Source organism: Sphaeramia orbicularis, chromosome 3, assembly GCF_902148855.1.
Source record: "Sphaeramia orbicularis chromosome 3, fSphaOr1.1, whole genome shotgun sequence".
NCBI classification, from domain to species: domain Eukaryota; kingdom Metazoa; phylum Chordata; class Actinopteri; order Kurtiformes; family Apogonidae; genus Sphaeramia; species Sphaeramia orbicularis.
In genome coordinates, this window is record NC_043959.1 from 59,274,509 (window position 1) to 59,289,277 (window position 14,769).

The window sequence follows — 14,769 nt, forward strand, 5'->3', positions numbered from 1 at the left end:
AGAAACACTGAAAATAAACAAAATGCCAGCCTCAGCCTCCCCTGCTGTGTCTGCTTCAGGAGGTGAGTTACTGTCAGGGGATGAGTCAGATCGCTGCCCTGCTGCTCATGTTCATGAACGAGGAGGACGCCTTCTGGGCCCTGTCACAGCTGCTGACCAATCAGAAACACGCCATGCATGGTGAGAACTGATCTGTCACGCAGCTCCTGGCGGCAGCATGAAGACACACAGTGGAATAAGAGCCATTCTGTTCTGTTATTAGTGCTGACTGAAATTTTAAAAAAAACCTACGCCCTTTTCCTTCTCCAGGGTTTTTTGTTCCTGGGTTTCCCAAACTTCAGCGTTTTCAGACGCATCATGACCAGGTTATTTCCAAACTCATCCCCAAACTGAAGAAACATCTGGTGAGATACACCTTTTCAACAAGGACAGTACAGGCACCATGTTGTAGTTTACTGTTGTTGAATTCATAGATTATTGTTCTGTCTGTCTGTAGGATAAAGAACAGATGTCTGCAGGGATTTACAGCACTAAATGGTTCCTGCAGTGCTTCATCGACAGGGTGAGAAACCATCTGACACTCACATGTCCAAATAAACCCTCAAACACTGTCTGTCTTCTGTTTTTCCTCCTGATCCTTCACATGTTTCAGTAGAGGTAGAGTGATGACGTCTTCAGTCCCTTACATAATTCCACCTTAAATCCACCACTATACAGTCTGAGTTATAACAGAAGCATTCTTTTATTTGCTGAGCTAAGCTAACATTAGCATCTAATGTTGATGCAAACACAGTATTTAGTGACAGAATAAACACTATGGACACACACCTAACAGTTCCATATGCACTAGGGTTGGTAATATTGGATTGAACAGTAACTAATTTACACTACAACTGCCCCACTAAAAAAGTAAAAGAAATGAGCTATAATCATGAGAATTTTCCTTCATACAATAGTTCAACTGTGAACTAAGTGGTTCTGATGATATTTGAGCTGTGTGCTGCTGCACAAGCATTAATATATGTAAGCGGCTGCTAGTCTCACCCATGAGGCCCACAGTCCTGCGGTGGAGGGCTGGCACTGTTTACACACTGTCAGCACATCTTGGTCCTCCTGTAGGCCTCTCAGGTTCCTGTGGGCCTCTGAGGTCTGGGACTGAACCAAGCGAACGTCCTGACTCCAGCCAGACTCACTTCACTGACATGGATGTGACCTGTGCTGACCTTTGATCTGTTGTTTCTGCAGACGCCGTTCACGCTGACACTTCGACTGTGGGACATTTTCATCCTGGAGGGGGAGAGGCTGCTGACGGCCATGTCCTACACCATCCTCAAAGTTCACAAGAGTAAGGACAGTGTCATGTGTGCGTCACAGACGAAAGAAGAATTTAGTAAATATGTGGACTTGAATTACACTTGTGGTTGACTGGCCGATACTCACATATAGCAGCACCACTACGATTATTCTACTAATCAGAGCAGATTTTGTGGCTGTGCCTGAATCCTGGTCATGTTTCAGACATTTTTAAATCTGAAATTTACCCACTGACGTACTGTATACAAACATGTTTCATGTAAATTTTGTGGCACAGACTCAAAAGGGTGACTATGTCAGTGTTAACCTTCTGTGTGATTTAGAAAAGGAACTGGCATGTAATTCAGATTTTTTTGAAATATTAAAAACAACATTGTTTTTCATGACATTACAGTTTGTGTAGAGCTGTAAATACAGGTGCAGTGTGCAGTACCTGTTGAAGTTGCAAATGAACATCTTGCCACGCTCCCCTTGGCTCCAGCTGATCGGTGCACCCTAGTCACATGTGTTTTTCTTTTTTTTAATGAAGTGAGTCCAACTGTAGTGTGAACCAAACCATGACCTCTGTTGCTGTTACGCCCTAATGAGCAGAATGTAAGTGCAGAATAGGGACGACAGTAGGCTTTAGATCTCTTCACACAGGAAATGTTAGATATGTTGAGCCAGTGATCCAAGAAAAGACCATAAAGCTCTTCTGCATATGTAGTTCCATCTGATCGATAACAGGCCAGTATGTGATCTGTGTGTAAGTATGTGTTTGTGTGTGCAGAGCGTCTGTTGAAGATGTCTCTGGAGGAGCTCAGGGACTTCCTGCAGGAGAGGATTGCTCAGACGTTCTTCTACAGTGATGATGTCATCATCGAGCAGCTTCAGGCTGCCATGACTGAATTGAAGAAGATGAAGCTGGACCTTCCTCCTCCAGGTAACTGCTTACATTAAATCCCAGTTCAAACTGAAGATTCACCCTGAGATGAAGCTTTGACCTTTTAGAATGATTGACACACGAGTGGTTTCAACAACCAGCTGGTCAAAACTGAAGACTTTTGGCCTCGTCAGTTTGTATGACACAACCATTAAACCACATGAATGGTTTCATGGTCTCCTTTTGTGTTCTGCCTATTTCATCAGCATTAAAAATACAACTGTAGTAAATAACTCTGACTTTTCTCACACAAATGAAATACAAATACACAAATACTCCAAATGAAACCCATATAGAAAGGTGCACACTTGAAAACCCTTGGCCTCACTTATCAGGTGCACTACTGCCCCCAGTGGTCTGAATTATCAGTGCATGGCAAAGTTTTTGGATGGATGGACAACCAACTGACGACAATACCCTGCAGCCTGTGTGGCCGAGGGAAAATAGGGCTGAGAAGCTGGCACCTAGAATGTATGTAAGAGTGATTGATGTGAACTGGCAGGTTCTCAGGATGTTGCAGACGGTGCTTTGAAAATACCTTCAATCTATTTGTCTTGTCATGAATCACTGATCTGAACATAACCAGAGGAGAGGATTTTGGTTCATCCTAGACCTGTAGTCTGAGTCTCACTGAGCACTGAACCAGTCACATTAGGGAGGACGTTCTGATAAGCTGTTCCATCACACTGCTGATTCTGGTTCTGATTCTGCTTCTGCTTCTGGTTTGTCTTTAGGGAAATCAGATGAGTTACCTCGGAGGCCTCTGGGTCAGGAGCCACCTGTTCTTCTAAGTCCTGTCCAGCCTCCCAGAGGGAGGCAGTCCTCAGCCAGCAGAGCTGGTCTGAGCCTCCACATCACCCCCCACCAACCAGACTCCATCTCCCCAGACCAGAGCCCCTCCAAGGACCCCAGAGATCTAGACCCTGTGGAGGAGGATGAACCCCCGCTGCCTTCCCCAGATCCTGTCATCATCCATAACCCGGTCCCACCCTCTCCTGATGGCTCCCCTCTCACAGGTCCTCCACCGTACCAGCCTCCAGACAGCCAGTCAGGAGTCACAGAGGTCCCTGAAGACAGGAGGGAACAGGAGGGCCCTGAAGCAGCAGGTCCTACAGGACCAGAGTCTTCAGCTGACCCTCCTGCAGCCCCTTACTGCAGGGTCCCTCGGACCGTTTCAGCACCTGTAACACAGGTGGCCTGTCCCGGTCCTGGTCTGTCTCAATCTGAGAGTCTGATGGCAGCAGAGAGGGCCGAGGACCAGTACGTGGTTCAGCTGCTGAATCAGGCCTCAGCTCTGTCCCCCAAGAGGAACCTGAACCAAGACACAAGTCCAGATTCAGAGGAGACTCCACACACAGAGACGTCATGAGACAACACAACAATAGTCAGCTGATGAGTCAGCTGATCGCCTTCCACTTTATTGGTGACAGTGAAAGGACCTCCAGGTTTACAACTAAAAAGGTTATTTAATTGTTGCTGTGAGTTTTTCTGTCTTTCAGAAGGATTATGTAAAAGGTTTGCATGGTACAAACCTAAGGGTTAGAGATGGGAGTCCTCTGGAACATGCAGGACTTAGACTTTGACAGACAGACAGACAGACAGACAGACAGACGGCCTCAACAACTCTTTTTGAACTAAATGATGGAGCTAAATCTAGTGAGTCCTGATGTGTAGAGCATAAACAATAACTCTTGTCTTGTAATGTTTCAGTGATGGTGCATTTGTTTGCACCTTGAAGTAATTGATAATTCTCTTTCTGTGTAAAACGTTAGCAGGAAGGACACACAGCTGACAGACAGACTGGTGTTTAAAGGACAGGAGGCTCTGAGCCGAAAAACAAGCACAGGACTTTTTAGTTCATGTAAAAACACCTCAAAGGTATTGTTAAATAAACCAGGTGGGTTCAGGTTATTATAAAAGTCAAGTATGATATACTGTATGTATCAGTCATATTATCAGTGCCAAGCAATAAGTGTTAAATCTAGAACCAGTATCGACTTGTGTCTGATGCATTAGTGTGATATATTAGGACGAATTCAACAGTTTCAATAGTTTAATGTGTCATTCAGTGGATGAATTTAGTAAGTTTAGATCTTTTATGAAGTAGCAGATTTACCCGTTAAAAACCTGATTAGTTGATGTAAACAGAAATCAGAGTGACAAACTCTACTACAGCAGGAAGACATGAAACATGAGGAGTTGGAGTTCTCAGATATCCAGAAGACAAACTGCAGTGATGCCTCCAACTGGTGACTTTACATAAGCCTCAGTGAGACGATTTTCTGAAAATGTTTGTCAGCTTTAAACAGATCAAACAGCTTTGAAACAGATCTGTGAGGCTTCTTTCACTCCTTCAATACCAGAATCACTTTTGTAGTTTTGTATAGTCGTTGGCTCAGTCAGCTTTTGTAAAATGTTTGCTAGCAGAGTTCCAGTTTTATTTTTTGTACTACGTCTTGATGCCTTACGTGGATCGGCTTCGGTTCTTCATGTTTGCAAGTTAAGGTCAGTGAATCTGACTGTGCAGAAGCAGAAGAACAGGACATGGTGAGCTGGCTCACTGCTGATTGTACACTCTGTTCATCTTCTTTTCGTGTGTTTTATAGCTCAGTAATTTATTGTTTCTCCTCTTACAGAGATGTTCAGGTCATGAATCGCTCTTTGTGCTTTAATATTTAACCTCAGAGAAGGATGAGATGTAGAAGTATTAGATATGAGCAGTGGTTGGAAAACACTTTCTTCAGCTCTGCGGTTAGACATAGTGGAATGCTGACATCTAGTGGTCGGATTAGTGAAAGCATGTCTGTGTTTAGATCCAGGAAAGAGACGTGATTTGAAACTTTTCAATGAATTCATACAACAAAGAATCAGAAGCATTGAGTTCCATTTAACCTGAAATCTGTGGATATTTTCAGACATTTGACTGTAGTTTAATTCTAAAACTCTTAAAGTATTATTTACACGTGTTGAATGATTGTATCTCCGACTTTAATAGTTAATTAAATAGTTAACAGAAAATGACCTATTCACAGTTTTGATAGTTAGTAAATCATTTAAATAAATAATGAGGAAAATGCTCATTCTCTGTGCTCACTTTCTTCTGTGTGTCATTATCTGCTTTTTCTTTTTCATGCACTGGATATTTGTTGTTAGATGAAACTACTTTGAGTGAGAAAAATGTCTCCATAGTTCACAGTGTGATACAAAAATAGAATAAAATATAGCACCTGCCAGTAAAACATGCCACTCAGTTGAGTTTATTGTAAAATATTAAGTTTAGTAAGTCTCAGATGAAAGAGGAAAAGGGCAGGACTGATCAAATCATTACCCATCATTCACTAATCCTCCGCTCTGTTCGTACTTTGGGGTGGGGGTACTTTCCACTGAAACTACAGCACAGTGTTTACTCTGGGTTTAACAGGTCATCAGACTAGGTCCCCTTAAACTCCTGGGACCCAGGAAATGTCAGCAAAGTACCAGCTTTTTTGTTTTTTATTCAATCAGTGCCTATATTGGAAACATCATGATGCAACCGTTTTTTTCAGATGCAGTTTTTAAAATTTGTATGGAATGTCCTTTGTGGTGGACAGTTTTCTTTTCTTTTTTTTTGTATAAAGTTGTGAAACTCTTGTCCACAAATGAGGACAGAATGCCCATATCTGGGTCTGAGGAGGTTAAAACAATCCTCTTCACTGTAAGTCCGGATAAGTAGAGTTTACTCCAAAAATTTGAGGCAAGTGATTGCACTTAAATGATTTGAGTAATGATCGACTAATCAGTTGGTTTAAGTAGGTTCAATTTTAATGCTAAAAGTATTGAACTTAAACTATTAAGTAGAAAACACTAAAAGACAAGTTATTTGTACTTTAAATCTGTTGTAAAATCAACCCCACTATCCAACCATTCAACTCAGCATTTTAGGTTACACTGACTAATTTTCTCAACTGCAGTCAGCTTAATTCATCATTGACTAAAAAACCTTTTATGAGGTCAAACTCAAAATCCTGCTCCTATTCCTACTCCTCCCCATAACAGGTATGACATTATTCAACTTAATACATTATAGCATGAATGGAAATTTGCTAAATGTTATTTGCCAGTATAGGAAATGCTTCTAATCTCATAAAACCTTAAGATTTCCATTTAAAACAATGAGAATGGATGAACAGGAAAGCCACTGTTCTTCCTCTGGCTCAGACTCATGGTGCAGCTCTACAAAAATACCAAAACAAACACAAAAAGGCCAATAAACACTGCCATACACACATTCAGTCCAAATTAACACGAACACCACAACCCCGCTGAACCCCTGCACATAAAAATAACACATTTTCAACAACATGCCCAATACCCACAATGCAATGCGAAGATAAAAAGGTGGGGTCATGACTAAAACTTAGTGATTTAATTCCATTCAACTTAAACTTTTTCATACTTTCAACTACACTGAAAAAAAAAGTCTGTTCAATTTACATGAAAAAATATGTGTATCAGTTGCACATAATAAATTTATGTTAACACAAATAAATATTGTTTGGTAATGTATACTCAATTCTTATTTGTTTAAATAACATAACTTATTTTTACATAAATTTAAATGTCTTCTTTTATGTCATGTATACAAAACTAACCTATGTTAAACCAACATGACTTCTTTATGTATAGTATGTTCAATTACCCTCTGTAGATCAACATCACTTTATTTTTACTGTATTCAATTACAATCTGTTAAAGCAACATGAATTTTTTATATAAAGTATTTACAGTGTTTTCTTACATCAACTTCATTTGTTTAAATAGGTCTCACATTATAAAGTTATAGAGCTTCTGCATACTTTGTGTATCCATCATACATAAAGCTATTTCTATACATGGATTTATTCAAATAAATTAATGCAGCCTAACCAGCAACCAAAATTACTAACATAACATTTTCAAAACAAATGAGGCCAGGAGAAAAACATTTCTTTTGACAACAAGAAAAACTGTATTTTGTCAAAGAATAAAACAACTTCAACACTGAAATGCAAATCCAGTTTTTGGTTCCATGACACCAGAAAATACAACCAGAGCCGATGAATGGCTTTTTTTTAATGCCAATGATGCATTACTTTCTGTACTTAGAACAGCTTCCTAATGAAAACAAAACATGAATTAACAATGACCACAAAACACCAATAAAGAATGGTCCACAACAGTCTGAATGTGTACATGTATGTAAATGTATAAAGACACATCACTTATTCAAACAAAGTAGCGTCTGTCCTTAAAACATCTTCCTAATGAGAGACAGAAAAAAAAAAAATCTAAGGTATGTGTAAAAACTATGAAGGCTGAGGTTGAAGGGCTGATTTGTGTTGGAATAATTAAAACTTCTTCATTGGCATACGGTCAGATATGATAACTGGTCAGGGATTCCGTTTATAATGCTTTATTTTCTCTTCAAGCAGATTACTTACAGGTGGGACAGTTCAGATGATGACATGGGTAGGATGATTTGGATGAGATGATTTTAAATCTTAAACAAAGGGAAACAATAACTGTATTACTAAAACAATTCGAAACATGTTCAAGGACATTCAACTAACAATAACACAAAATAACTCACTCAGGTATGCATCCATCCAGTCTGTGCATTTAAGTGATTCTTCTTCAGGCCGCATGCTCTACGTCAAACAAAGGGAAAAAGAGGATGGGCTGGGCCTGATCCTTCCTCTTAAAGGGTTGGGTGTGGCCTGATAGGTGAGGTGAGGTCCTGCCCCTCCCCAACCAGGAAGTGGAGTTTTTAACAGTATGAATGTCTGTGTAAATATATGCATGAATGTATGGACACATCACTTATTACAACAAAGTACTGTCTGTCGTTAAACCAGCTTCCTACTGAAAACAAAACATCAATAAACTAGAAAAGCACTCGGAGAGCGCAGACCTCCGCCAAGGCAGATCAGTGGGCCCCCATGGCCCCCCCATCCCCAACCACCACCAAAATTTAATCATTTGTTCCTTGTGCCAGTATCAACATTTCCTGAAATTTTCATCCAAATCCGTCCATAACTTTTTCAGTTATCTTGCACACAGACAGACAAACAGACGAACCAACGCCGGCAAAAACAGAACCTCCTTGGCGGAGGTAACAATGTACCACACTGGGGTATGTGCCGACAAAAACAAATGGCAATAATCACAACAAAGTAGCCTTTCCCTTTACAATGTCAACAACTGTTATAAAGAGCGTGGAGCAAAAAAACAACAGTCAGAGTAACACCAACACTTCTGACGTCCAATTTGTAAGCACACGTAATAAACAAATATTACCAAAAACATACATGAAAGTAATGTGGCAATATGTGAGTTGCAACATTTCAGTCCAGTACTAGTGCAATAAACAGTCCATATTCCAACGGACTAACATGGTAGACTGGGGTTCAGAAGTGTTAAAGCTAAGCAATGCTCCACGCAAGGCTCCCCATTTTTGAACTAAATATGATGTAGCAAAAATAAAGGCAGTGCAAGTGAGTTCTGTCAGTGTTCAAAGCATCATCAATGCAATCAAAGAGCAACAATGTTCTGTATTCCAAGGAGCAAACACGGTGAACTGTTGTCTCACCCATGTCATATCTGGCAACAGCTCACTGATACAGTTTGTTTTGGAAAACTTGGGCTTTCTTAGAGAGAGTGTCACTGTCGAGCTCCATCACAACTTTCTGGAGCACTTCAAAGGTATACTTCAGTTCAGTGGGGTAGCTGAGGTTCAAAGCATACATTAAGCCCAACAACATTACAACATTGTCCAGATCCTGCAGTACCATCTGGCCTTCAAGGACAACCCCGATGTCCTCTGGTTTACTGGTGGCATCTCCTGGTCTGACAATGTATTATTCCTACCATGGTGTCCTCGATGGATCCTTGGAAGGCTTCATCATCAGCCTGCAGAGTGAACAGTCACAAAAGGCACAAGATTAAATCAAATAAAACACATAAATATATGACTACAAGTATTATGCTGTAGAATACTTGGTCAATTTTAGTCAGAAAACTTGTTTTGTGATTGGCCTGCGTTAATCTTTTATTACTGCATTATGCTATTAAAACAAATTCAACACAACATGTTTCAATTTCAAAGCCCTCTACCTTAGTTTGTCAGTGGTAAGAATCCTAAGTTCTTAACAGGGCTTTATTCTGGAACAGTTTATGGTCTGCACCTTAATTCATTCACACCTGAGGCGACGTACACATGTATATACATTTAAGACTGGATGAGACGCATATGAATTTCTCCCTTTAAAGCCAGATGCGTTTCGATGCCTGTAGCTCCCGAGAAAGTTTATAAAGTTCAGTGTCTCCCCCAGTGCGTTGTAGGCCTGGTGGGCCACCAGGCTTTTCTTGCCCCCCCGCCAGGCTAAGCATCACTTGTTTATTTATTTTAAAGAAATTTATACACAGTATGAATTTGCGGTATAAATAAGCTTGTTTTTTACCAGAGGTACCTAAGGGACTGCAGATCTCAAAATCATCCACGTACAGATGCAGTGATATTCATAATTCCTCAGCATTTAAAAAGTTGTTTTCTTTCAAATGCAAACCATCTTCAGGGGACCTTAATTCATAACAAGGGTCAAGTTTAATATCCTGGTGTCCTCTATGATTCTCAACAATCTTATCAAGAATGAATCTGCAATTCAATATTTGCTGCAAGGATTTAAGCAGTGGGACATACTGAAAAGTGTGCTTCTTTTTATGATCAAGTACTAAGAAGGCCACCTTTTTCAATTGCCCTTTGTACTGGGTTAGCTGAGCAAACTGATGTGGTGATTTCTGTAACTACACAGTCATCAAGCTGGAGATTGTGACGTTCAAGAATATCACTTACTAAACTTCTAGAGAATGGAACTGATGCAGAGTTTATCAAGTAGTTAAGTTCTTGTAAGAATTCATCAATAGCTGTACCTGGAACATGTCCTAAATATTCCAACTTTAACAAGGCTGCTGCTAGCTGTTGCTGAAGGACACCAGGAAGTCCCTTGTGTTGGCCTTTCCAATCTAAATAAGTAAGTAAATTTTATTTATAAAGCACTTTTCACAGACAGAGTCACAAAGTGCTTTATCAAATTAAATCAAATTTACAGAAACCCAACAGAATCCTCCAGGAGCAAACACTTGTGACTGGCAACAGTAGAAGGAAAAACTTCCCTTTAACAGCAGAAACCTGGAGCAGAGCCAGACTCCTGAAGGATGGCCGTCTGCCTTGACCAGCTGGGGTTAAAGAGTGAGAGTAAAGGCGGCCATACACTGTGCGATTATTTCGATCATTGCACGCAGCTCCATCTCAAACTGTGCGAATCAATCGTCAAGTCAGGCTCACAATTCATGTTCTCACACTGTACGGACCGATGCTCGTATGCGACCTGACTGCTCACACTGTAGGACCATACACCAGAGGACGCACCACACGTCCCAGTGTTGTATCCGGAAATACAACGTTAAAATACCAAGGAATCCATAAGTGCGTAGTGATTGTGTATTGGCGTGAGTCATGAACGGTAGTGCTAAACAAAAAACAACGAGCTGCTTTGGCAATATGTGCCATTATCTGCGGGGAATCAAAAAAGAAGAAAAGACGACGATGTGTTTGGGGCAGGAATTGGTTGTCCAGACATGGACAGTATGGGCTGTCAATCCGACAGCAAAGGGAACTAGAGGGAAGCTGCAAAAGCTAAACTGCACTAGGCCAATAGCCAGCTACTGTTAGCTTGTACGCTACTGTACGCTTCTGTGTTCGCGCATGCACGGTGTGAGAATTGGAGGCACATGGGCTCGTGGCACTGCTTTGACAGTGCCATACCCTCACGAGAAGTGAGCAGGATTTCAAACAGCTCCGTTTTCCTTGCAAACACACGATTGCTGGTCGTGAGGTGGTCGTGAGGTGTTAATGTCTTCTCCTTACCCCATGTACACTGCACCAAGCACCACACACCATTAGAGGCACATCTGGACCCATCCCAGAAAGAGTCGCACGAGTGAGAAATCGTCTCTAAAATTGCACAGTGTATGGCCGCCTTAAAGGAGGAGAAAAGAGAGAGCAATAGAGATATAGAGAGACTGGGGGAGAGGGGGGAGGTAGGGGGAGACACATGGAGTGCAGGTAACACTGTAGGGCAGCAACTTTACACTGCGAAAAACGAATAAAACACTACCAATAAAATACAATTAGAATACCTGTAAAACACAATAAAATACCATTAAAAGTTTAAAATATGATGAATACATAAAGTGCAATCAGTTTGTGGTGGCCCTGACTCAGTTGGGAAATTAAAAAGCCTGTTTGAACAGGAGTGTTTTGAGGTGTTTTTTAAAAACTCTCTACAGAGTCCATGGACCGTAAGTGTAGAGGCAGGTCATTCCACAGACGTGGTGCTACAGCTTTAAAGGACCTGTCAGCCCGTGTGCTAAAACAGTGTGGAACTGTCAGCAGGTGCTGTTCTGAAGACCTCAGGCTACGAGCCCAGCTGTAGGGCTGAGTCAGGGAAGCAATGTATGCAGGGGCCTGGCCATGTAGAGCCCAGAAAGTTAGCACCAGAATTTTGAAATGAAAACGATATAAAATAGGGAGCCAGTGGAGTGAATCTAGTGATGTATCAGAAACTTCCTCTTCCACGCACTCCTCGTCCTGGCAATCAGAAAAAGAATCATGCAATGGTGGTGATGCTAATTTAGTTGTTTTCACAGTACTTGGTATTGTTGTTCTTTTGTTACGCTCTACTGCACTCTTTTATGTTTACCTTTTAGACTCTTCTATGTTATTTGCACTTTATGTTTACTTGCACTGTGGGGCCTTAGAGTTCAGTAATTTCAGTTCTCTCTGTATACAATGTACATGGCAGAACTGACAATAAAGATGACTTTGACTTGACTTTGACTAAAATCACTTAGGGTGTGAGGTGTATGTCTGCGACTCTTATGAGACTTAAACGTTCCATAAACATTGGTTTGAAAACTACAGCCAACAAACATGCAAGAAATATTTTCATTTCTCCTCAGATGTGTGTTGATATGAACAAAGTACTCCCTTTCGTTAGCTAAATTCTTGCATGCACATAAGTGACAGCTGAAAGAAGTCAATTCTTTTTGAAAGTGACTAACCTGTGTGGAATGCATTCTACTTTGATGTACAATTAAAGCATTCCATGTCTTAAATGCGAATGGACATTTGGAATATGTACATGGGTGGTGTGTCCAAAATGTGGATGTTTGAGTTTTCACCAACAGAGCCCTCCATCCCCCAGACAGCAACCAACCCCAAAAATCCCAGCCTGTTGTACTATATGCAGTGTTTTCCTCATGTAGGACTCGTCTAAGATGATCAAGTTGGTTGTGGACATCCAACATGTTGGCATTAATATCAGGTACACAAGTACAGCACTGGTCTCCAATTAGGTGACAGACACCTCCCTTTTCGGCCAACAGGAGATCTAAGGCTGCCCTATTCTGTAAAGAGATTGTGCGGAGGGCCTTCATCTCACTTGTAAGAGTATCAAACCCTTGTTCAACTGAAGCAGTGAGATTTTCCAACTCAACAGAAAGTTCTTCTATATACCAAGCTAAACGGGCAGGGTCGTACAGGGGAATGATACTGATTGCAAACTTATGGCCTCCTGAAATCTGGTCCCTGTTTAACATGGGTGTGAGGTGGTGACATTAATGGACTAATGGTCAATTTGGAAACAACAGGAATCAGATAAGAGAGATGACACGTACCTGCCCACCGTGCCGGGAGGTACAGATATGAGTGTTGACCACACGTCCACACCATATCTGTGGGACAGCCATACCCATAATCAGAAGGGGTGAGAGCTACGGTGACATTATATGTGGTAGTAACATTAGTTTTAGCATCAACGTGTGTCAATGGGGATGGTGTACCTAGCAATGCAGTGATGTTATAGAGGACCAAAAATGGAGAAGGGGAGAATGTCCCTGTTGTAGGAAAGGTAAATTTATCAGTCCTATTTTCGCAATTTGCTAACCCACAGGCTACCTTAAGAGTAATGTTACACCCTGATGTGTGTCCCAGATGATACCGTGTGTGTTCTGTGACTGGGGAATGGAAGCACAGCTGTGGAATGAAAAAAGGATTAGAGAGATTTCTGAGCCTAAAAACAACATTTTTCTGTACCATAGAAGTATTAGTGTCTCTGGAAAAATTTCTTGGGTCTCTGACGATCATGTTGGGTTTCCACCCCAGCCAGGGGTATAGTGATGTGATGTTCGGCCAATCTCCCACTGTCCACTTTATCAGTGTCAATAAAGTGTGATTGATCGGGAGCGGATAAGGAACAAACAGAGTACCTTCGTGTGAGCTGTGTGGCATCAAACTGCACACACAGCAAGACTGGTTAGTGACACGCCGTGTCAGATCACGTGTCACCCACCACCACGTATTATCATTATATTCGTGGTGATCAATGATGTGGAGGTCACGTCCGTGACATCTCCGAGGTTCTTCTTTCCCTTGCTGTCTTCCGACAGACCAGGGCACGACTGGAGTGTGATGCGTTGAAGAAGGATCAGATACCTGACAGAATGTGCCATGGTACCATATGTATAGACACATGAAGATGACCGCTGACCCTTTAATCACCTCCATCGTCGTCGAATCAGTGTATGTGTGGGGCAGGGGTCTTCAGTCACTCGCCAGCGACCAGGCAAAGGATAGTGTGTATGAGACGTCACTGGGGTCGTTATCACCGCTAGGTTTCAACCAGTGAGTCTTGTGAGTGTGGGTGCGTGATGCAGGGTCTCCAGTTCTGGGGTCTACGCTGTCGATCGACGGTCCGGCCCGTCCTCGGCTGCAGCAGTCGGCGGTTCTCCCAGAAACCGCTTACAGTGGGTCGCGTGGAGCCACGTGGCACGTTCGGCAACCTTGGCCGCTGTGTGCGTCGTCAGGAGCACCTGGAAGGGGCCTCGCCGCCTGCGCTGCTTCCAGTGCTTCCGTCTGAAGTCCCGGACCAAGATCCAATCCCCCGGCTGTAATGGGTGAAGCGGCCCCTCTGCAGGAGCCGGTAACGCTGATCTCACCAATACCTGCACTTGAGATAGTTCAGAGGAGAGTTTTTTGCAATAAGACAACATGTCATCCTCCAACAACGATGTCAAGTTGGTGCTCGGTTGAGGGGCCTGGAGACCTGTATATGGGGGTCTCCCAAACATAATCTCAAACAGACTCAGCCCACTTCGACTCCTACGTCTCATTCTCATTTGCATGAGAACCAGAGGTAGGGCCTTGACCCAGTTAAGCCCTGTTTCCTCGCAGCACTTAGCCAGTTTTGATTTTAGGGTGCTATTTTCTCTTTAAACAGCCCCTCCGATTGTGGATGGTATGCACAGTGTGTTTTGAGGTCAAAACCTAGCATACTGCCTAACTCAGTTAGTGCTGCGTTCACAAAGTGGGACCCAAGCCTTAGCCACTGTGGAGCTGTCTGCATGTTTAGCTGGAAAACATTCAACCCATTTTGACCACATATCTACCATCACCA

The 14,769-nt window shown here is 42.1% G+C and overlaps 1 protein-coding gene across 1 annotated transcript in view; it reads left to right on the forward strand.

The window, feature by feature from the left end:
• The window catches only part of LOC115412373 (USP6 N-terminal-like protein), a 28,985-nt gene extending 23,673 nt beyond the window's left edge, over positions 1 to 5,312 (forward strand). The window contains exons 9-14 of the mRNA XM_030124866.1: positions 60 to 180; positions 310 to 404; positions 497 to 562; positions 1,246 to 1,345; positions 2,084 to 2,236; positions 2,971 to 5,312. Coding sequence (XP_029980726.1) covers positions 60 to 180; positions 310 to 404; positions 497 to 562; positions 1,246 to 1,345; positions 2,084 to 2,236; positions 2,971 to 3,605 — 1,170 coding nt within the window. The 3' untranslated portion in view covers positions 3,606 to 5,312. The remainder of the gene's footprint in view (positions 1 to 59; positions 181 to 309; positions 405 to 496; positions 563 to 1,245; positions 1,346 to 2,083; positions 2,237 to 2,970) is intronic.
• Positions 5,313 to 14,769: the final 9,457 nt, after the last annotated feature.